This window comes from Zootoca vivipara, chromosome 2 (assembly GCF_965207765.1).
Source record: "Zootoca vivipara chromosome 2, rZooViv2.hap1.1, whole genome shotgun sequence".
In the NCBI taxonomy this organism is placed as follows: domain Eukaryota; kingdom Metazoa; phylum Chordata; class Lepidosauria; order Squamata; family Lacertidae; genus Zootoca; species Zootoca vivipara.
In genome coordinates, this window is record NC_142584.1 from 39,912,318 (window position 1) to 39,931,711 (window position 19,394).

The 19,394-nt window shown below is 45.7% G+C and overlaps 1 protein-coding gene across 2 annotated transcripts in view; it reads right to left on the bottom strand.

Annotated features, from left to right (window-relative positions):
- Positions 1–2,770: 2,770 nt before the first annotated feature.
- The window catches only part of TECR (trans-2,3-enoyl-CoA reductase), a 30,401-nt gene continuing 13,777 nt past the window's right edge, over positions 2,771–19,394 (bottom strand). The window contains exons 2-13 of one of the 2 annotated variants that reach the window (XM_035104810.3): positions 18,499–18,549; positions 13,091–13,142; positions 12,452–12,496; positions 11,897–12,000; positions 11,687–11,802; positions 10,766–10,871; positions 10,430–10,502; positions 9,611–9,654; positions 8,385–8,442; positions 6,442–6,530; positions 5,793–5,838; positions 2,771–4,417 (exon numbers count right to left, since the gene is read on the bottom strand). In XM_035104810.3, coding sequence (XP_034960701.1) covers positions 4,290–4,417; positions 5,793–5,838; positions 6,442–6,530; positions 8,385–8,442; positions 9,611–9,654; positions 10,430–10,502; positions 10,766–10,871; positions 11,687–11,802; positions 11,897–12,000; positions 12,452–12,496; positions 13,091–13,142; positions 18,499–18,549 — 912 coding nt within the window. In that variant the 3' untranslated portion in view covers positions 2,771–4,289. Of the gene's footprint in view, positions 4,418–5,792; positions 5,839–6,441; positions 6,531–8,384; positions 8,443–9,610; positions 9,655–10,429; positions 10,503–10,765; positions 10,872–11,686; positions 11,803–11,896; positions 12,001–12,451; positions 12,497–13,090; positions 13,143–18,498; positions 18,792–19,394 lie in introns of those variants that run through there. The other variant, XM_035104809.3, reaches the window with a different exon arrangement.

The following is a 19,394-nucleotide window of genomic DNA, read 5'->3' on the forward strand; positions in this document are numbered from 1 at the left end:
TCAATCTGTTAGCTGCCATCCATCCTCCAACCGCCTCCAGACACTCACACAGGACCTTCACCACCTTCACTGGTTCTGATTTGGAAGAGGGGTAGAGTTGGGTATCATCCGCATACTGATGAACACCCAGTCCAAACCTTCTCCCAGCGGCTGCATATAGATGTTAAAAAGTATGGGGGAGAGGACAGAACCCTGAGGCACCCCACAAGTGAGAGCCCAGGGGTCTGAACACTCATCCCCCACCACCACTTTCTGAACACGGCCCAGGAGGAAGGAACGGAACCACTGTATGACAGTGCACCTAGCTCCCAAGCCCTCTAGACGGTCCAGAAGGATGTTATGGTCGATTGTGTCAAAAGCCGCTGAGAGATCCAGCAGAACTAGGAAACAGCTCTCACCTTTGTCCCTAGCCCACCAGAGATCATCAACCAGTGCAACCAAGGCAGTTTGTCCCATTATGAGGCCTGAATCCCGACTGGAAGGGATCCAAATGGTCCGCTTCTTCCAGGCATGCCTGGAGTTGTTCAGCAACCACTCGCTCAATCACCTTGCCCAGGAATGGAAGATTTGAGACTGGGCGATAGTTGGCCATATTGGCCGCATCTAAAGATGGTTTTTTAAATAAGCGGTTTAATAACCGCCTTTTTCAGTGGGTCTGGGAAGGCTCCCTCACAGAGAGAAGCATTCACCAACCCGCGAAGCCCATCGCCCAGCCCTTCCCGGCTAGCTTTTATAAGCCAGGATGGGCAAGGGTCAAGGAGACAGGTGGTTGGTTTCACTTGTCCAAGCAGCCTGTCCACATCCTCAGAGGTAACAGATTGGAATTGATCCCACACAACTTTAGACAGGACTCTAGCACTCCCCCGCCCCGGCCCTGTTCCCACGGTGGAGTCTACCTCTTCCCAAATCTGAGCAACTTTATCTGCAAAAAAACTTTGCAAAATCATTGCAGGAGATCATGTGGCCCGTACTGGGCCCGGATGGAGCAGGTGGTTCCGCTAAATTGCGAACCACCTGAAAGAGTCTCCTGCTGTTTTCCGCAGATGCAATAGAGGCGGAGAAGAAAGTTGTTAGGCTCGACGCTGAGCTCTAACCCGTGTCCGGTCAGCTTCAGAATGAGTTATTCGCCACCGGCGCTCTAGCCGTCTCAGCGATCGTTTCATTGCCCTCAGATCCGTGGAGAACCACGGGGCTGTCCGGGCTCCATGCAATCTGAGAGGGCGCTTTGGAGCCAAGCAGTCAATAGCCCTGGTTAACTCCACATTCCAGCGGGCCACCAGGGAATTGGCTGAAAGGCCATCAACATGGGATAAAGCATCCCCTACCACTCTCTGGAAACCATTTGGATCCATTAGGTGGCGGGTAGGTGGCGGGGGCGGACCATCCGAATCGGTCCCACCTCCCTGCAGAGGGGAAGAGTCGCGGAGAAGTCCAGTTGCACCACAACTTTGCAGACACAAAGTTAAGGTTCAGGCTATATTATGTTCTGGTTGAAATGTGGATAGAGTTTCCTCTGGCTCAGCTGAAGTACAGGTGGGAAATCTAATCCTCCAAATGTGGCTAGACTCCAGTAATTCCTATCTGTTATCGAACAAACTTCTGTAGGACCACAGGCATCCTATAACTGCAGCTTATGACCCTCACCCTGGCTGGGGAAATGAGAAAGATGACTGCCCCAAAAGCCACACTTCCAATGCCACCTGCTTAATGTAGGAATCTACACTATACTATACATTGCCCTCTGGTATCTTAGTGTAGATTTAGCAAACAGAATTGTGAACAAGTTCTCAACTTTGTTGTTGCGGAAACAACACTTTGGGAGCTCTAAATTGTAATAAGCTTTCAAAATACAACTCTCTTTTCCAAGTAGCTAAGAATTTACAGAGTAGAAACTTATTTCTCCCACAAAATCCTATGTTTCTAGTGTCCTTAGACAAAATGAACTTTGCCCCAATTTGAGAAAATACTTGCATATTTTCACCTTAATCTCAAATAGTGTTTAATGTTTAGTAAAGTAATACTAAATAAAACTACAGTGGTACCTCGGGTTAAGAACTTAATTTGTTCTGGAGGTCCGTTCTTAACCTGAAACTATTCGTAACCTGAGGTACCACTTTAGCTAATGAGGTCTCACGCTGCTACCGCGCAATATCTGTTCTCATCCTGATGCAAAGTTCTTAACCTGAGGTACTATTTCTGGGTTAGCGGAGTCTGTAACCTAAAGCGTCTGTAACCCGAGGTACCACTGTATATACTGTACTGTTTGTGTGTGGCCTGATAAACCTTTTTTTTTAAGGATTAGATATGTTCATGGACGATCCAGGAACACTGGCTGGCCCCAGTTGCTGAAACGGCACCTGTTAACAGATGCTAGAGGCAAGAAAGCAGGGGTGATCAATATGCTTGTGAGCTTCCAAAATCACATTGCTGATTTTTTTTCTGACCCAGCAAGCCAACTGACTATTGAACTAAATGCGATGCTCAAGTAGTGAATACACTTTCTAGAAATTCCTTTGGTTAATTTATAATTCCAGCCCTTTGGCCTATATTGAATTTTATCAAGTTGTAGGAGTGCAGTTGCCATTTCAAGGTTGGCTTCTGATTTTAAACATCTTGTCTCCTTTGGGGGCAGGATAATCCAATATGATTTGAAGCTCTGTTCTTCCTTTTTGCTAGGCTGCCTTGCACACAACCCTCCTGTGGGTGACTCAAGGTTCCATTCCTTTTGCATTCAATTCCATGGAACTCTACAAAGAAACACCTACTACAGTCCAGGGGATGGATTAGTTTTATTTGTGTAAATCCAAGAAGGAAGATAGTTCCATATGAAACAGACCATAACAAGTCAATGGCTCATTTTAACAGCTGCCATGGAGCCTAGCAGGTTTCCAGGATCTCACTGCTCACATGCAGCATAAACTAAGACTATTGCAAACTTTCAACCTGATCCTAGGCATGTTTACTTGGAAGTAAGTTCCACTGAGTTGAATGGGGCTTGCTTCCAAATAAGTGTACGTAGAATTGCAAACTTAGTGACATTAAGACTAAACAGGAAAGGAGAAGTAAGTTCCTCTCAGGGAGGCTGTCAAAATTTCTGTAACATTGAATTTCCCCCAAAGAAAGATTACAAGCCTTTCCTTCCTTCTTTAGGGACTACAAATAGCTACAAGGTATTAAAGTATTTCCCGTCCCCAAATAACTTCAGTGCAGCTGTAGGTATAGTTTTCCCTTGCAGAAGGTTCCAAAAGCAGCTCTGATACCACTTACACAAAACAAACAGGAGTGGGCCTAAAGTCCAGGGGAAAATTGTAGCATGACTGAGAACAAGATAATGTAACAGCCTTGTTTTTCATACCCTCATCTCAAGGCTCTGCCAGCTGTACAAGGTAAAACCTACCATCCCAAACAGTTCATGCTTAGCATATTGGGTGAGGAAGGAGGTGCTGGCTTGCACTGTAGATGGTACTAAAGTGCTACAGCTGCTCCCCAGTCACACCTTCTATAGCAGCACTTTCTGCAAACACTTCCCCACAGCACCTTGCTACCTGCCGTGTGTCTAGAATTAACATAATCCTCTCTGCATTGGAAGAGAAGAACACACTTAATTTGGCTGCTCAGAGAATACTTATCAGCCTCTAGGAACCGGCACTTATTTTTTGAGCAAGAGGGTGTGTAAGAGATGAAGACAGCCTCACCTGCATCAGTCTCATGCCCTTCAGAATGGTACTACTAGCTTTTAGAATGGGGAAGCATCCCAGAAAAAGCCCAGAAGATTTATGCTATGCCAGTATTTGGCACTTGAGGGCTCACTTAGTCAAGGAGAATGCACAAAGCTGAACTAGGAGACTTAACTCCTAAATTATATTGATGAACCATAGAGCTGAGGAGACCTCTCCTAAGCACTATGTGGAGCAAAAAGTATTCAGTTTAGGCCAGGCTCCATCTGCCTAGATTTAGTTTTCAGCACCTGCTCCTGCAGACTTAGGGCTCAGTCACTGCTTCGTTCTCTTTAAAACTGGGTTGTTCCCTTCGCTGTAGCTTTTGACTTAATGGGCGCTTTGTAGGGAAGGCTGCTCCCAGCCTCAGAAAGGCTTTGGAATGGGATATGGTCAAAGATTCTGTAGGGAGGGGCAGTAAATTACAAAAGGAAGGAAATCCCTACAGATTCCCTCAGATTACAGTAGACAGCAAGAGAAAATCTCATTTTAGACTCCAATAACACGCGCTCACAAGGTAAAAAACAAAAACAGAACTATCGGCCCAGACAAAAGAAGGCAGTTGCTTCCAGCTCAAAGCAGGAAAGGGACAATGGGGGAACGCAGTGGCGGATAATCCCGGAACTCCTTCAGGTAACTTCGGTGTTTCCCCTTTGCCCAGATCGTCATTTGGATGAATCCAACCAAGGAAAACAGAGCCACTATTGACAAGGAAGAGAAAGTTGCATGTCATTAGGCATCTACACAGATCTCTATAATTTCCATGCCTCAAACGCCTGTAAACACACATTAGTGTAACTACTCAAGCAGATGGGAAACTACAGGCAAAAAACATGCCCCATGGGTACATTCAAGCTGGACTTTCAAGCCACTCTACAACAATCTAGGATTTTTGAGACAGCAATACCTGTCTTGGGCTACATTATCTAGAACAGATATGGGACCATGCAGGCCTGCAACATCTGAAGGGTCACAGCATGCATCATCCAAGACTGCTGGGGCTGATGGGAGTCCAAAAACATTTCCACACCCCTGATCAAGAACTGGAGGGAGGCTTGCAGGCAACCAACCCACCCTGATTTATAACCCTACTGTTATCCCCTGCAAACCATTATTTAAGACATCTTCCTTCAGAGCAGGCTAGGACTTACCTGGAATTTTTTTTTTTAATAAATTACTTTTTTTAATATTGGATCTTTTTCTTTCTCTCTCTTTTTTTTCTTTTTCTTTCTTTTTTCCTCTCCCTGCCCTTTCCCCTCACTTTTGGCCATCTGTTTTTTGCCTTTTTCGTCCTTTTTCCTCTCTCTTTTCGGGTTCACCCGACTCTACCATGATTATGAATTTTTATTTTTGGATGAACTTAATCTAAGGATGAGGTGGGGTGAGGCTAATCTTTATATGTTATATCTTTACTATCACCTTATTATAAGTTTTTTTGGTATTATTACCTTTATCATTTATGATTTTCTATGATTTTGTACTATTTCTTCATTATTTATATCTATATTTTGTTTAGGGACCCAGGTGGCACTGTGGGCTAAACCACTGAGCCTAGGGCTTGCTGATCAGAAGGTCGGCGGTTCGAATCCCTGTGACGGGGTGAGCTCCCGTTGCTTGGTCCCAGCTCCTGCCAACCTAGCAGTTCGAAAGCACATCAAAGTGCAAGTAGATAAATAGGAACCGCTACAGCGGGAAGGTAAACGGCGTTTCCATGTGCTGCTCTGGTTTGCCAGAAGCGGCTTTGTCATGCTGGCCACATGACCTGGGAGCTATACGCCGGCTCCCTCGGCCAATAATGCGAGATGAGCGCGCAACCCCAGAGTCGGTCACGACTGGACCTAATGGTCAGGGGTCCCTTTACCTTTACCTTTATATTTTGTTTAAGTATGTATGAATTTAAAGAAACTGTATTTTAATATGAACTTTAATAAAGTTGACATTTTAAAAATTAAAAAAAAAGAAAAAGAACTGGAGGGAGGCTTGCAGGCAACCAACCCACCCTGATTTATAACCCTACTGTTATCCCCTGCAAACCATTATTTAAGACATCTTTCTTCAGAGCAGGCTAGGACTTACCTGGAAGGCACTGAGTCATAATGGCAAAGCCAATCCAGGATCCCACCTGGAAGAGAAGAACACCAGCTCAGGATTGTAGCAGGCAAGGTGAGTAAGACCCTTCAGCGCAACTGACCCTTCACAACAACCTAAATTAAAAAACAACAACCCAGTAGCCTTTTGGCTTGTGGGGGTGTGGTACTGTGACTGGGCCCACAATAAACAAACAAATTTCATGTTGAGTTCCCCCACCTTTCCCCCCAGAAAAAAAGCACTGGTATAGAATGTTAATCAGCCAAAGGCCTGGATCAGCATGCCCAACCTGCGGCCCTCCAGATGTTTTGGCCTACAACTCCCATGATCCCTAGCTAACAGGACCAGTGGTCAGGGATGGTGGAAATTGTAGTCCAAAACATCTGGAGGGCCAAAGGTTGGGCATGCCTGGCCTGGATGAAGAATGTTTCCACCTGCATGAAGAATGTTTCCACCTGCCGCCTAAAGGTGTATAATGAAGGTGCTAGCCAAACCTCACTGGGGAGAGCATTCCACAAATGGGGAGACACTTCAGAAAAGGCCCATACATGTGAAAACATGTTCTGAACAAGATACATGAGGGACCTTCCGGATTCAAGACCCTCTAATTTGCTGTGGTGTTCTATCCTGTTCTCACCTCGTAGGTGTAATTAGGGCAGGAGACAAGCAAGAAAAGCCATGTGAAGGGGTTCTTGGTAGGAAATGGGATCTTCCTGGCTTTAGAACCTAGGGGGAGAATTAAGAGTTTGATTCATTTCATAAAGATAGCAATATACAAACACACCCTTTTAATAATAATAATAATAATAAATTTTTATTTATACCCCGCCCTCCCCGGTCAAAAACCGGGCTCAGGGCGGCTGACACCAACAGAACCACAACAAAACATAAAAACAATTAATTAAAATACAGATTAAAATACAGTATTAAAATTTAAAGTGCAGCCTCATTTCAAGTAGGCCATAAGTGGCTGACACCAACAGAACCACAATAAAACATAAAAACAATTAGTTAAAATACAGATTAAAATACAGTATTAAAATTTAAAGTGCAGCCTCATTTCAAGTAGGCCATAAATCCAAGCCATGAGGGAGAAAAACACAGGGGTCAGGCTGAGTCTAACCCAAATGGTACTATTTTCTGTACTTAAAGGCACTTTGTCTCTAGTATAGCAGGGAGCTTTTTGGTGGAACCAGCTTGCACAGCAAGAACATTCTGCTTCCTCCTCACATGCGGCTCCAGGAAAAAATGCCACTGCCACCATCCTCAGCTTTATCATAGCTTGAGGCATCTGCAGACACCACTGCATGGGGTCCTGATCATCCAACTATGCATTTCACCAGACAGAGAGTTGAGCCAGGGACACCAAGCTACTACAGTACAACTTAATTGAGGACTGCTTTGGCACAGCCCACCTATGGCAAGCAGCATGTAAATAAACCTCATGTGGCACCTCTCTCAGACATTATGTTCTGTCTGAAGCCCACAGAATAAGCTTACAAAAATATGGTCACTAACAAGATCTGTCAAGGTGTTTCTGGTCTTAAGAACTTCTGCAGCAAAAACCCAGTTGGACTACGTGTATATGTGTGTATGCCTAGACACATAGAATCCAGAATACCAAAAAGTATCAATGCTACATAAAGACATATGTGGCCTCCACAACCCCAGCAAAAAAAAGAGAGAGAGCATGTGTGCAAGTGTATGCATGCATGAATGAGATTGAGAGGAGGAGGAGAGGAGAGTACAGTGGTACTTCGGGTCACAGACTCCACTAACACAAAAGTAGTACCTCGGGTTAAGAACTTTACCTCAGGATGAGAACAGAAATCACGTGCTGGCGGCAGCGGGAGGCCTCATTGGCTAAAGTGGTACCTCAGGTTAAGAACGGTTTCAGGTTAAGAACGGACCTCCGGTACAAATTAAGTTCGTAACCAGAGGTACCACTGTCCTCTCCTCCTTTCAATCTCATGCATGCATATACACTTGCACACGTGCACTCTCTCTGGAACATAAGGAAAGCCCTATGGGATCAAGTCAGTGACCCATCTAGTCCAGCATCCTGTTCCTACAGGGTTAGTAGCCACCGATAACCCTGCCCTCCATGAATTTGTCTACTCCTCTTCTAAAGGCATCTAAGTCTCTTGTGGGAGCCAATTGCATAGCCTATGCACTGTGCGAAGTATTTTCTTTTGTCTCTCCTCCACCCCATCTGCATCTATCCTAACCTCTTCAACTCAGTGTCCTTCTGCTCTCCTGCTCAACTCTTTTCTCAAAGGTTATTCAAAACACAGCGTAGACTCTGCAAAACCCACCAATGTTGGAAAAATGAATCATGCACATTTACACAGGCCCTAAGTTCACTGTTCATAGTGTTTTCAGGACTGTTCAAATCTCAGCAATGCTTTCCCTTTGTTGAAGAGCAATTGCACAGGGTTTCACCAGCTCTGGGCTGCCAGTACCTTATGGTACATGTCCCTTCAGCCGAACAGCCTTAAGACAGACCCAGAGTAGGTCCTTGCCATGCACCTATAGTAGCTACTGGTAGGGAGGCACTCCACAAGGCTCCCCTGTACTCACCAGCAGGGCGCAGGTTCCGTAGAGCAATATGAATTGAGAAGTTTCCCAGCTGGCAGAACTACAAGAGGAATCAGAGTCAGTTTCAACATAGGCATGTGAAGAGACCAAGCACTGACCTCTCACAGGTCCCCCCCCCCCCTTATCACAAGTGACATTTCTGCATGAAAAGTCTGCCATGAAAAGCCTGTGCGGACACATTTTTGCAAAAATCTTAGGAAACGGCTTGGAGGGATCCTGCTCCCTCAGTGCAGGATACCCTCTCCCTCCATAAACTCACAGACACTTTTTTTTTGTACCACCGCCCTAGAATTGTGCACCACTAAGCAAGTGCTCAAATCAAGGAAATTGGGATTGTGATGCACAACCCCCTAGACCCACTTCCTACTGCAGCCTCTGCTAGCCTGATGCCCTCAAGGTGATTTGGTCTACACCTACCATCAGCCCCAGGGATGTAGTTCAAAACAACTGGAGGGCACCAGGTTGACGAAGGCTGTCCTACTGTAACTAAGCCAAAGCATGGGCAACTGAAGTAACTCTTCCCCATTTATCCTGGTACCATTTCCATTCCATTCCTCTTTTTGTTCCCGCTTGTGGATGTTTTTAGATTGTAAGCCCCATGGGGAAACAACCTGCCCTCTCATTCTCTGGCAAGTGCCAAGTGAGTAGACTGTGCTAACATCAACAACCAGAAGGTGGCAGCTTGGTTTTAAACACAGTAGCACCCATAGGAAAATGAGGAACTAGCCTCTATCTTCATCAGCCCAGGCACTAGTTATCAAGACCTCATTTTTTCCAGTCAACACTGGCAATCTTAGTCCTCAGCCCATACAGCAGAGTTCTGACCATTACTGATCTGATCTGCCCCACACCCCTCAAAGCTCTTTTTATCCCCATGACTCAACAATGCAACACCAACTTTCTGTTACGTGGGGGGAACCATTGAAGTTTGTGCAAAATCCAGCACTTATTCAGCACTGAAAATCCCCACTCTGTATAGGGCCTGGTCTCACAACGTAAATAGGAAGCCCTGACTGTTTCACAGCTGTGTTCTGTAGAAATTAACTCCTCTGCTTTATATGCTTGCCTCTGCATGACTGAGCTTTCACCCCAAGTTCACCTCCAGCCTCATGCCCCACGGCTCCTGCCCCATTTTCTAACACATATATATTTATCTACAGTACTTCAATTCCACATGGGGCTATTACACTCCATCCTTAAGTTCTTACCAGAAAAATGATAAGTGCCAATTTCACTTGTTCATGTCCATACGCTGAAGGGATGACAAAACAGAAAATGTTAGGGCAGAGTGTGTGACTGGCTCAAGGTCATTTGGTGAATTTAACAGCTGAGGGAGGAATTTGAACCTGGACCACCCCCGTCTTTTTGCATTTCCTGGACACAAGAGTCACATAATAGTCATGATCAGGGGTCCCCAGATTTACCGGCGTTTGGGCTGGTTCCCACCGCGACGATCGCGCGGCGGGCCAGAGGACGGGGGAGCGCGCGCCTGTGCGGGCCGGCGGGCGGGGGAGCGCATGCGCACGGGCGCTTACTGGCGCGGCAGCGCGCTTTCAGGGTGGAAAAAGCGCCGAAAATCCATTGTGCGCATGCGTATGGGCCTCCCCCGACCCGAAAGTTCACCAGAAATGACCTCTTCCGGGTCGGGAGAGGCCCATACGCATGCGCACAAAGGATTTTCGGCGCTTTTTTCCCGACCCAGAAGAGCACTGCCGCGCTGCGCGCCGTAAGAGCGGGCGGCGGGGGTCGTCACGGGCCGGATTGGTCATGATCATACACCTATTAATATGTCAAGTTGGCCAATTAGCACCTAACTGAGTGCAGGAGATTATCTCCCATGCCAAGAGCTGTCAGTCACTTGTGTGAACACAGCCTGAGACTTCCTCCCAGACATTCTTCTGCTAAATTACAAGGCAAGAAAGATCAACCCCATTAATATCCATCTGTTTTAAAAGCCATTAGAGATCCTTGTCCAGCACCAACCACCAAAATCTATTCCACAGCTTCCCTTTCATTTTTTGGCTCACCTGGTGGAGTATACAATGGGTGATTGATGTAGTATGCCATCCAGGCAGCAAAACCCCAATAATATGTACAGTTCTGGAGAGAAAGAAACAAACACATTAAGAAACAGTTATCCAGTGAAGTTGTAGCAAAATGGAGATGTGCTGAATATGCAAACTTCACGCCCTGGGAAAGGCCCAAACAGAGGAGGAAGCCAGACCTCATCACCTCATTCCTAGGAAGATGCCTAATACCATTTACTTCTTGAAAACCACAATAAGGAATTTTGAGGGTTGCCTCCACTATTGCTTGCCCCTTCCTGATCCTCCTCCCTTAACCTCATCCCCAGCACTGCTCACCTTAAAGATGTTACGTAAGGGCATTGTCCCATGGGAGAACCTATGGACAAAGAGGGTCTCCAAGAGGCGCTTGACGTAGTGGAAAGAGTGGCAGATGCAGGCCAGGCTGGAAAGGAGAAACAGAGCAGGCAGAATAAGAGGCTATTGTAGCAGTCAGTGAAATCTAGTTGTTGTTGTTTAGTCATTTAGTCGTGTCCGACTCTTCGTGACCCCATGGACCATAGCACACCAGGCACTCCTGTCTTCCACTGCCTCCCGCAGTTTGGTCAAACTCATGTTCGTAGCTTCGAGAACACTGTCCAACCATCTCATCCTCTGTCGTCCCCTTCTCCTTGTAGAGAAATGCAAAAGACCCTTCTGCCCCCATTTCAACAGCAAGACCAGTGAACACAATTATAACCAGTTCTCTGCAAGTCCTCCTGGCATTCTGCTTTAAGCTTCCACATTCTGGGGTTCCTTGATCAGAAGGATTACTTGGAGACCTTTGTGAAGTCTGCAGCAAATGGTTTAAACTAGCAGAGTCGGGTCAACTGACCTAAAAACATTGATCTAAAAAAAAACCATTGACCTAAAATCCTGCCAGAAGAACCAATACGTAAGGAAGCTATGGAACACTGTAATGCTCCATCTACACCCAACAACCACAGATAATCCTTTTATTTCCTGCCAGCTCAAACCCTGTTTCAAGAAATGCTGACAATAGTGCAGGGAATCTAGGACAGATTTTAAGTATGAAAAGTTCCTTCATGTATCCTGTTCTTGAGACAGATTGAGAGGGAGGCGGGTGGGCGGGTGAGGGATGGGACACATATTCTACCCATTGACCTGGTGCAGGCTCAGATCCCAGCAAAACTAGCGCGTAGTAATCCAGTACAAGCTAAACACACAGGAAGATGGCTACCTTGGCCTGTAGGTACTTACTGTACAACAGAATACTTGCTGGAGGTGAAGTCATACTTATGGCCGTAGATGAAGGGCACACGGAAATAGAAGAGCAAGTAAATGAGCAGGGGCCCAGCATACTCCGTGAGGAAGACCTAAAAGGAAGAAGGCAGGATGAGGGAAGGGGAGAAAAACCAAGGGCGTGGGAAGGCCGTGTGGTTGTTGTAGGGAAGGAAGAGGCGCACTTACGGTCACCCAGCTGATTTGTGCTCCCAGGTCTCGAAAATACAGCGTTGCTGTGGTGCCCACCGGCAAGTTCTGAAGGATGTCTTCATCCTTTAGGGACTTCCCCTCTGGAAGAAAGGAGAAATCACAATGCAACTGCCATGGGCACCTTGGCTGGGATACCAAACAAAAGTGGCTACTTCATTGGTCACATGTCCGAGAAGCTCTGGCTGCCTAACATTCTGAGAGAGGAAGCCATAACTGGGGAGGGGCAAAGAGGCTCCAAGCGAGATGATGGATGCTTTAATTATGCCTCACCAAACCCATGAATCTGGATGTCCAAGAAATGACAGCTTCTTGCAGGATTACATAGCCTTTCATGTATGCCCCTCATAATAATTCCCAAGGCCAGAAATTCCCATGTTTGCTGCATCCTCTGGTTAAAGACTTAGTAACTCTATCAGTGTACGTAGTCTTAGCAGCCCCACTTCCTTCCCCCATAACTTCCTAGCTAAGACAATCTACCTGCAAAAGTGAGGCATGAAAAATATCAGAAGGCTTTGTAATACACCAACTTACTGGGATCCAGTCGCAGAGACTGCCGGGCTGGATACCACTGAGGATCTGCAAAGAGAAAAGGGGGAAAGAAAGCTGCACATTGCTTCATCTGGCTCAGCCCTGTGTATGTACAATGACTGGCCCTGCCTCCCAGGGTTTCAGAAAGGAGATCTTCCCATTCCTGACTCGAGAAAGTTCCTCCATTTTCAGCAGCAGGTAAAATAAAATAGTCTATTTTTTACTGCTACTTTGTTGTATTTTGTATGCTGCTGTTGCTTAGCTGCCTTACAGCACCATCGGAAATACAACAAATCAAGAAACAAGAAACATGGGTAAAAGCAAAGAGCTTCCTTTCTCCAAAGTCCACAGAGATAAAAATGGAAGTTCAGAATCAGAACCTTCAGAAGTTGTTTTCAATTAAAGGGAAAACGCATGACAATAGTAGTTTTAGGAATATATTATTAAAATGGCATGACGAGGGTGTCAGGAGGCAAGCTTTACTCATGAAGCAAGCAGCTCAGCACTTTCAACACTCCCTCCCTCCGAGGGCCAGTCCCATTGTAGGAGTGAGGAAATGACAAGGGGCAAAACCAATAAGAGGTCTGCTTTGATGCATGTGTTCAGGTAGGAGTCACACAAGGATACATGCGCCATACATACGGGACTTAGTGAAGAGGTTCTTTATCTCTATTACGGTGGCATTGGGCTCAACCTGAAAAGAAAGCAGAGGAAGGAAATCAGGAAACCCGAGCACATCATATATGATTAAAGAGTGAATAAAGCCCATCTATCCAAGCACCTTCTACCCAGGGGAAAAGGCCAGGAGAAGACAGCCTCAGGCAGAGCAGTCCTATACTTGCATCTTAAGTGGGTCTTATAGCTTATGCATCTTATAGCTTATGTTATACATGCTTGAGGACACTGGTTTGATTCCAGGGTACTGTACAACCTCACCAGTGTTAGATAGAGAGAAAAGGGATATAAAAGCTAGGAGCCAAGTGGCTCCTGGGACCTGAGTTGTGGATGCCAAAAATATGTCTAGTCGCCAGGAGGAGTGTGTCAGCAACACTTTTTGGTTATTATATTGATAAGCATGAACTAATACACAATTCACATAAGTGACACATTGTTAATATCACATTTTTAACAGAAATTGTGAATACATGTTTAATTTGCTGTTTTCAATAAAAAATATTGGTACCAAACTTCAGTTTTCAAAACACGCTACTCTTTGTCTATCCTTAACATATACTTCAAGGCTTCAAAGCACATACATTTCAGTAATCCTCAAGTGTCAACTAGGTGTGAAAAATTGCACCCAGACTTTTTGAGGTGCTTGCAAATGGAGCACCCTGGCAGTAGGAAAGAGAGAAGCTTTCCACCCAGGGACACCTGAGTCAATCAAGAAAAGTGTTGCATGCATGCAGCACCAGACCCTTAATTCAAAAAACTGTTTCAACAGAATCTCAGTCCCTCACTTCACAGAAGCAGCAACCTGGTCATTATACAGCCATTTCTGGCCATAAAAGACTAGGTCTGCATTCTTTGCCAGCAAATCTGCTTTCCCACATGATATTTCTAGCCACTGGAAGCCTTACATCCACCTTGACAATGGAAGTAAAAGTGAGTTCTGTCTGTCCTACATGCACGTGTACACACACACACACACACACACACTTCTCTTCCAGCAATGGAGATGTTGCAAGAAGAAACTGGTGAGAGAGCACCCAACTCAGCTTTCAAATTAAAGCAAAAGAAATGTATGAGGATTCCAGAACAGGTGCCAAGCATGGATCAGCACCTCCAGAAGCTTCAAAAAGCAACACAGCCTGGGAAGCAAAGCTTAGGTCTTGGGTTACATCTAAGTAAGCAGCATGAGCTGGGACTCAGACGGTTTGAACTCTCTTTGTAGCAGGTTGTTCTCACTGCTGGCTGTCACTTCTTAGGGAGCCACCTCCTCTTGCTTTTGCCCCAACAATATTAATTATCTACGGAGACTTGTAAGGTGGTCTGCCACCTGCCTTGTGACGAAGGTCCACAGAGAGGAGAACAGTAAAAGATAGCACTGTAACAGAAGTGACCACAGAAAGAGACATAGGAGGCGGCTCCCCAACCAGCAGACTAAGCCAATCCTGTCTAATAAAATGGAGTGTACATGTTTCTCTCTTTGTGTTGTCACTTATTTTGCATCCTTCTGAAGAGAAGCCTTTTCCAGCCACTTTCAGGCCTCCTTTTCTTCAGCTTTGTTACGCAGCTTTCATAGCAGCTTACTGGCTAGCACCTGTGACATCATTTCTGATATGAGACAGCTTCAGCTACAGGGATGTAATCACATTGAGAATTTTTGCAAAGGCTCAGAACCTAGAAGTGGAGCTTCATCAAACCAGGGAAGGAAACTTCTTCCCGCCTCACAGCTCCCTAAACCTACCCCTTTGTGTCTTTACAAAAGGGGACACAAGGATTCAGCAAGTGCCCTAGTCCTGAAAGTATTTCCAAATTCAAAAGCTCCAGATGTCACAGTAAGAATTATGTTGCATAAATTCACTGAACACATGAACAAGGAATGGCTTTTACAATCTTTTGTTTATAATAAGCCCAAAATTCCAGCCCATGTGTGCAACAAAGTGCATGTAAGCTTACAGTTGGCAGTACAGAGCCCCCTGCAATTTCCTCGTGTTCTTTCCCTCTGTCCCAGGAGGAATCTCACACTCGGCTCAAAACAAACACAGTGTTCCTCTTCCCTTCCTTGTGCAGAAAGCCTCTTGGCATGCAGGGAATTGAGAAAGGTGAAGGAGGAGATGCTGACATTTCAGAAGGGTGTTCCCCCCACCATCATAGCCAATCCAAGCAGGTGCTGGTGTAGGGTGTCTAAGGCAGCTGAAGTCCAACTCCCAGTGGGGAGGTGTGGTTGTCTTCTGCCTTACAAGGCCGATTCTCATATGCAGCACAACTATGCAAGAACTTAACAAATACCCCAGGGGCTATGAAAACTGACCTGTTAAAGCACCAGTAAGGTTAACAGCAGTAGCTGTTTAGACTGGCTTGGAGCATGGCAGGACAGGAGGCTACAGCCAGTGCGGCTGACTACAAGCCAGCCAACCCAAGAGCTTGGATGGGATTAATTGGAGCCAGTCTAATGAAATTTACAAGTCAGCAATGCAACCACATCGCGAATATGATCCTTCTCGCATGACAGACACTTAGCACGTCAGTGGTCATTTTATAGGCCTCTATGGCCATAACAGGCCGCTCTGCTGTCAATTCTTACAGAACAGTATGTGGCCCAAATAGATGGGTGCAGGCATCCTGCAGCAGAGAGATTTCTGGAGACCCAACACTGGAGTCCTATCGTTCAGCAATCAAAGCAAGAAGCAGCCCAAACTCCAGCAACCCAAACAGCATGTTCTTGTGCCCCACTTATTAGTTTGGTAAATGAGGCAATACTTAGGATGGTACTCGTGGCTGCTGCTAGGTGCCACATTAATCACGGGTGGGCAACCTGTTTCCTGCCTGGGGTTACATTCCCTCATGGGTGAGCTGCCAGGGGCCTCATGCTGACCATGTGTAGGGTTAAAACAAGCAGTGAGCAGAGTCAGAGGGAACCATGGTTGGGGTCACATCATAGTCTCTCTTCTATGGTTTATGTGGGGTAAATCTATAAGCTGATTTCATCAGCAAAGTGAAGGCATCTATGAGTAGCAACCACATTTGGTTGCCTTATTGACAAATGTATGCACATGAATGCTAAAGAACAGTTGATTCTGCCAGCTTTCCAAAACATGTTTATAAAACTAATCTGGCTGAAAACAATTTTCATTATGATGTTATATTTTAATAGAAGAAAGCTCATTGGCTTTTGTTCATCCTAGCCAGCCACCTTATTTAGCACATGGCACAGGTGTGTACACCCACTTACATATTTGATCCTGTTATCTCATAAATTAACTTCCCCAACTCATTCAGTGTTTTTGATCCCATATGAGAGTGGGAGCATTTGGCTGCAGTCACAAAAGCTGTTCAGGCTAGCGAAGTTCTTTCTTCCTGTGGCCTTAGCAACTCAAGGCAGTGACATATCAACTGTTAACAGTAAGAATGGAAACTTATTTAAATAAACAGCCTGATATGAAGAGAAGGCTTAAGGCCCTCCTCTCCCAGCTACAGCGGATATCCACCTCCCTGCAGCTGCTGTCAGTGAGGATTTAAAGGCGTGAAGGTTTGCACAGTGGTGTGTGTCACACTTGCTGGCCTCCTGAAAAACTCCAGCTCATTTAGCAACAGCCAGCTAGCAATGTACTCTTTAAGACCCCTCTACGGAAACATCTGACAACAGATCAGGCTTAAAGGATCCTTAACACATCCAGCTCAAGCCTTTCTAGCTATACCACATGACTGCAGAGAAAACTGGGAGCCAGCTTGTTATATATTGTTTTTATATGTGTTGGAAGTCGCTCAGATCGGCCAGGGCGGCTCAGCCAGATGGGCAGGGTGGTATTCTTATGAATAGGAGTAAGAATCTTGTGCTTTGCAGCAAATGTGGGCAACCGCTTGTCCTAGCAGGCCAAATGTGGGGCTGGATGGGCAATTTGGCCACTTGCCAGTGGGTGCGACCAGAGCCAGCAGAGGTGTGATCTGGCGGTGGCTGGGCCTCTCACTCATGTCCTCCTATAACAATGATGCTCCCCTCCAGCCTGACTGCCAGGTAGCTGTTTGGCAGGCACAGGGAAAGCAATTTACATGGAAGGATGGCTTGCAGGAACAATTCTTCCAGTACCCCCCGGCCCCCACATACACTGCATTCTCCCCAGCCCCACCACACATTTTTTTGGGGTGAGCTGGGAAGAGCATAACTCACATGCCTCCCAGAGCAGGGAGAGCAAAATTCATTTGGGGGTGGAGTGGGAACCCATGAGTGTCACACTGAAGGCCTCCATGAGAAGCATACACAACTGTGCTCCCCACCCTTGGGTCCTCAGAAGTGGCTGGGCTCCAGCTGCCATCATCCGTGACTATTGGCCATGCTTGGTGGAGGCTGTAGCCTAACAACATCTGGGGACTCAAGGTGAGGAAGAATGCCCCACAGGACCACAAGTCATGCAGAAGTACCACATATTTATAATAATGGTAAATGTCATATTCATCATCATCATCATCATCATTTATTATTTATACCCTGCCCATCTGGCTGGGTTTCCCCAGCCACTCTGGGCAGCTTACAACAAAATATTAAAAACACAATACAGCATCAAACATTAAAAACTTCCCTAAACAGGGCCGCCTTCAGATGTCTTTTAAAAGTAAGATAGTTGCTTATTGCTGGGAAGGCGTTCCACAGGGCAGGTGCCACTACCGAGAAGGCCCTCTGCCTGGTTCCCTGTAACCTCACTTCTCGCAGTGAGGGAACCACCAGAAGACCCTTGCTGCTGGACCTCAGTGTCCGGGCTGGATGATGGGGGTGGAGACGCTCCTTCAGGTATACAGGACCGAGGCCATTTAGGGCTTTAAAGGTCAGCACCAACACTTTGAATTGTGCTCAGAAACGTACCGGAGTTATATGGTCTCAGCGGCCACTCCCAGTCACCAGTGTAGCTGCTGCTAGTTAAATATTAAAATTGGGAGGTAGAAATGGGGACTTCTGCTCATACCTTCTAGCAGAAAAGAGGACATCCACTTTTCAATGCACTGGGAAGTGTGCACAAATGAAAGAAATATCAGCAGTCTTTTATCTCTTTTTTGGATGCCTATGTAGTTGAGAGGAAGCATTTTAATGGATCAATTCTGAGAAATATCTAAAGATGAAGCCTCTTCCAATTGATCATCTCCGATTAATGCTAACTACTGCCTCTCTCACAGTTAGCAGAAGTCATCCAAAAGACAGGACAGCCATTTAGTTTTCCTGTCTTAATATATATTTACACTCTAGCTGGCAATACAGGTCTTTGGTAGATTTTAGTATTAAACTAGCGGGCAACTCCTGCTTTACCCTCTATTTGAGATCCCAGTGCCTTCCCCATTTAAAAGTTATTTATCATGTTATAAAGTTCAGTGACAGCAGATTAGAGTGTCCTTACCTTGTCCAGGAAGCACAGCTTTTCCCGGGTCTTGGCATCCAGAATCTCCACCTCAAAAAAAAGAACACCCCTTTTAGATTTCTTATGTAGCTTGGCTCCTATATCATTGAAACTTCTTTGAAGGGGTGGACCCCCCTCGACAAGAACCAAAGTCCCGTCCATGCCTCTTCACACAGCAGGAAATCCTCAGGGGCGTGGACAATCAAGAGCTGGAATCACCACCACAGGTTTCTCTCCTGGCTACATGTAGACCTTCTCCTGATCAGCAAACAAAATTGTTTCTCAAGAGGAGCTAATTGCCCAGTATTCTTTTTTAAAAAAGAAAAGAGAAGAGAAGAGAAGAAGAAGCCAAGACTAAAGTTCCAGACTCAGCCCTTCAAGTAGAAGGGGTTCCCTTCTAGTCTGTTCAGCAGGATGCGTTCCAAGGCGTAAGCCGATAGTGTTGGGAGTTGAACTGCTACCATTCCCAGCTAAATATAAAACTGAGTCCAGCATATAACTCCTCACAAGCAGCCTTCTGACCAGTCAACTCATAGCAGGAAGTTTTTGAAAACATCTCTCTCTCTCTTTCTCCCCAAAAAGACTGTACCACTCAGTTCATCTCATTTATACAGGGAGTCTAATAATTATTAAGAGATGATCCATGTCCAAGTGGACTTTAGAGACTTATATATAAGCCCTGTCCCTCAGAATAATTAGAGGGAGTTGGCATCTTTGGGAATTTGCGATGTTTCGTGTTCTATAAATGCATAACAACCATTCTGGCCCCTGTATTGCACCCACCTTAGATCAGACCACAATCCACTAGTAGGTCTTGACCCACCAGTTGAAGACAAATGCTTCAGAGTCTTTTGTGCAATTTTATCTCCTTCCTTGGAAGTTTTTAAGCGAGCCTG